Source organism: Dendrobium catenatum, unplaced genomic scaffold (genome assembly GCF_001605985.2).
Source record: "Dendrobium catenatum unplaced genomic scaffold, ASM160598v2 fragScaff_scaffold_841, whole genome shotgun sequence".
NCBI classification, from domain to species: domain Eukaryota; kingdom Viridiplantae; phylum Streptophyta; class Magnoliopsida; order Asparagales; family Orchidaceae; genus Dendrobium; species Dendrobium catenatum.
Window position 1 is genome coordinate 439,458 of NW_021319303.1, and position 4,374 is coordinate 443,831.

The following is a 4,374-nucleotide window of genomic DNA, read 5'->3' on the forward strand; positions in this document are numbered from 1 at the left end:
ATTTATTATTTTGTGCGGAGTCCGGAGACCAATAAAAATGTGCCACGTTACCTAAAAAATATACTGTTCTTGGGACCGAGCGTGTAACCGGACGGGACCATCCGGAGTCCGCACAAAATAATAGCTCCCCCATAGGAGATGCATGGCGGTGTAACTAATCCATCGACGAGCCTACATGCAACAAGCCCCTCAAGCGCAGAATCCGCAGTTATTTTATTCCTACTTAATGAGTTGCGCTGAGTGAGAGGGGAATCGAAGATGAGTTGAGGGGTTCCCAACCATGCTCGTCCACCAATCCAGCTAAGCCCGTTGGTTTATTGGGTTATCCTCTGCTGGCTTTTAACTTAGTAGTTTATACAGTGGTGATTAGTGACTAATTAAGTATAATTTCCAATATTATATATATAATTTAATTAGTACCAAACTAAGCACATAAGCAGCTTTGGAGTTGTTTAGAATCTTAAACCAAAGCCTCGAAATGCTCAATTCTCAATTGATTTTTTAATGCATGCACAGATTTATTTAAAGCTAGTCTTATGGGAAAATAAGAAATGCTCAGAAGACTCCCAAAAATAAATATATTTTGTAGCAATATATGGTACACTATGCTCAATTCTCATTAAGAAAAAAATTAAATATATAAGAATTTTATTATATGTATCTAAATCTTAATAACATAACGTACATTTTCCTTCCAAAACTCTCTCTGAACAAAATTTGTCATAAAAATTGGATATTGAACCACTCCTATATCATGTTTTTCTTCAGTATAAGCTTCTTTTTTATAGAAAAATTCACTTAAAACACAGTAAGTGCAGAAGGCATTACCTTAAGAAAATAAGTAAATTTTATGATTGAATTAATCATTCAACTCAAACTCACAAACTATATCTATTTTATGACCTAAACAATCAAAAGGAAAAGAAGATTGTTCAAAGAACAACACAATAAAAGGCTACTAACTTAGATAACATGAAAGGCTAAGTCTATATATAGTGAACACTAATTTCTCCCTTTATTTCCCTTCCCAATGAATAAACTCATTCAAATCATAAAAAAAGTCTTAAAATAGATTACTATCAAGCTACTAAATACACAATCACATGAGTTATTAGGCCATAGTTCCCTATAGAAAATAGAAAAAAAATCATTTAGAAACAACTAATCATTACCTCCTTAATCCGAGAAATTATTACATGCGGAGAGATCCCGGACGCAGCTTGCGACCGAACGTAGCTTGCGACAGGACTCTGCACGTAATAGTTTCTCCTGGAATCCACCTCCATGCCTTGCATCAACATAATCACACATGCATTTCTTTCATGAATTAAAGCATCATAAGTCCATATAAATCTAACTTTCACCAAATGATCAAATTTATTCATCTCTCCTTCCTAAATGACTCATCACAAACTCCAAACAATATGATACAAAGAACTGTAACTCCATCTATGTCAGCCATCCACCATGCTATGTAGATTTATATTTATATAATTGCAAAGCACTCCAAATCCTTCACATTATTCCTAACAAATTAAGAACATAAAGAAAGTAATTAGAACTGTCTCACCCCTCGATTTCATAATCGATCAATAATCATATACAAACACTCTTCTTAGCTTCCATGTTCGTTCTTCTTCATCTTCTTCTTCTTCATCTTCTTCTGCTTCTGCTTCTCTTAACGATCTTAGAAATTCGGCCGGCCATGAGCCCATGGTCCAAAGGCATCGACTAGCTGGCCGGAACCGTTGGGCATCAGATTAGGCGGAAGGTTAAATATAGGCATACCTGACTGGTCTAGCAATCCTCCGCCGCTGCCGAGTCCGGCAGGGGACCTGCCGGAAAGCTGCCCGCCGGGTTCATTTGCTTCTTCTTCTTCTTCCAAGGGTAGTCTTTCATAAGTTGCGTTTGAAAAAGTGGCGGCGACAACCATAACCGGTCCAGCAGCTTCCAGAGGGCCCACGACGCTGCCCCCGACCACTTGCCCCTGCCCGCCCGCGAGATAAACGGTCAGTCCGGTGGAGCCAGGAGGAGCCGGGCCGGGCAAAAACGTTCCGGTTAGGGAAAGAATCTCGAACCGGCCGCGAAGAGCTACGACGGCGCCAGGGGCTGCGGGCTGACGTAAGGTGACGTTAGCAACGGCGCCGGCTCCGCTTAGCACGCAGACGCCGCGTTGACGGCGGCGGGAGAACTGGGCGATAGAGTCGGCGACGTCGGCACCGCCGGCGACTTCCATGACGTGGCTACGGAGCGCGTTGGGGCTGTCACGAGTCACGAAAATAGGGGGCTTGGGCTTGTTTTTGGAGCCCGGAGGACGGCCCCGTGGCCTGCGGTTGCCGATATCAACGGCTCCTTCTTTGGGCTCGTCTTCGTTGTCGATTCTCTCGTCGTCTTGGTCGTCGGCGGACGCGGTAGCGCGGCTTGGATCGGAGGGGTCTTTTAGACCGATGTTCATTTCTTGGGTGAGTTTTCCAGGACCGGAGGAGCCGGAGGACGCCGGTTCATTGATTCCACCGCCGAGGCCAGCTGCGAGGCCTAGCTGGCCGGCCCACCAACGGTTATTCGCCAGCTTTGGATGATTTTAAAGCTCGATGGATCTTGGAAGGAAAATAAAAAGGGAGAAGAAATATTAAAGGGAGGAAGAAGATAAGAAGTAGATATGGGGAAGAAGAGAGCTTTGCTTCGCTAACCTGTAACTAGATTTCTGGAGAAGTAGCAGAGAAGAGAATAAGGTGAGATTAACAAGAGGAGGGGAAGAGGCTCTTCTGTTAGATAAGAGCTCAACAACTATGAAGACCTAGCTACCCTAAGGGCTAAGGGTGGTGTTCTGTATATTAATTTAATGGAAGATGCTCTCTCTCTCTATCTCTATCTCTTTCTCTCTCTATCTCTATCTCCTCTCTTTATCTCTCTATCTCCTCTCTTTCTCTCTCAACTCTATTATTCTATGTGTGTGGCATATAATATTTGAAGTAGTTGGTTGTTTTGAGTATTATATGAGAAAGTAGAGAAAATTATATTGAGGTATTATGGAATTTTGGAATTTATTGGATAGATTAAAATTAATAAAATATAATTTATTTATTTATATTTATATAATATTAATCTTAAAATTCATTTAAAAATTTTAAGTTTATTATAATATAATTTGTATTAAAATATTCTCACATAATTTTTTGAGAAAAATTTTGAGTAAAAATTTGCTATTTTCATTAAATTTTGATATAAATACGTTTTAGATTTTAAATTTTTTTTTAGATAACTGTATCTAATAGTTTTCAATTTCATCATAATCTAATTTATGATATAATATCCTAACATAATTTTTTTTAAATTATTTTGAGAAAATTTTGATCATTTGATTTAATTTTGATAAATAAGAGTTCTTCAATTTAAATATTTTTTAAAGGTGTGCGTAATATATTTTTTAATATCTTACTCACCTTAAAGTAAATCAATAATTTTGAGATATAACTTGACCCATTTAGTAAATATTTATTATTTAAAGAGCTAAAAGTTTTCTAAATTTTGGACTCAGCTCAATAGTTGGAGAAATTATTAATTGTAATAATATAAATAATTGAATCCGATTGTTAAAGATCATTCAATAGAGTATTTTGGATTCTGATCAAATTTATCAAAACGATTTGGTTCAAAAAAGTTATAAATGGGATCTTATTTTCTATTAAGGCAGAGTTCAAAAGTTGAGAGAGCGCGCTATCGTATTTTCTGACTATCGTTGCCAACGATCACCATCACAATCACGACCACCATCGCTTGACTTCCGTCGTCCAACAATTGTAGCATGACTGCTAATATCCAATACTGTTATTGAATTACAACTATTAACTTGTGGACGCTCGACTTCTATAATTCTTATAATTGAATCCGATTATTATTTTCTTCTAATGAGGAGCTAGCACTTCATGCCTAAGTAGAATGAATGAAGGGATGTTATAAATTAGGGTTTTTTTTTCTTTGGTAGGGCCGAGGGGCAGAGTCAGGTAGGAAGCAAGTCCCTATCTCAAGCTCTCAATGCCTTCATTGTTTTCTATTCTCATGACGAAGAAAGGGAACACACAGTGGATTACAAAATATTATTATTATTATTTTTAATTATATTCGATTTCTTTGATATTATATTTTCTGCAAATATATTTTGATTAGATTTTGCATCAATCAACAAAAAAAGGAAAAAAAAAAAATTCTGAGTTTTTGTCAAGTCATTAATTCTATCTGCTGGAAGAAAAAAACAAAAGTTTTCATTTAATTTTTCTAACATAATAATTTATTATTATTATTATATATTTCATCATAATTTAAGATATAGTTTTTTAAATAATCCTCTGAAATTTTAAATCCAATCAATGATCT

General features: G+C 36.9%; 1 protein-coding gene across 1 annotated transcript; it reads right to left on the minus strand.

The window, feature by feature from the left end:
* Positions 1 to 1,393: 1,393 nt before the first annotated feature.
* Positions 1,394 to 2,754, minus strand: LOC110111356 (AT-hook motif nuclear-localized protein 20-like). The gene has a single exon (XM_028696751.1). It carries the CDS (start codon positions 2,453 to 2,455, stop codon positions 1,688 to 1,690), a length of 768 nt encoding a protein of 255 aa, XP_028552584.1. The 5' UTR covers positions 2,456 to 2,754; the 3' UTR covers positions 1,394 to 1,687.
* Positions 2,755 to 4,374: the final 1,620 nt, after the last annotated feature.

Excerpts from the sequence above, each read along its gene's own strand:
- LOC110111356 (XM_028696751.1), bottom strand. The coding sequence starts at position 2,455 with ATGAACATCGGTCTAAAAGACCCCTCCGATCCAAGCCGCGCTACCGCG.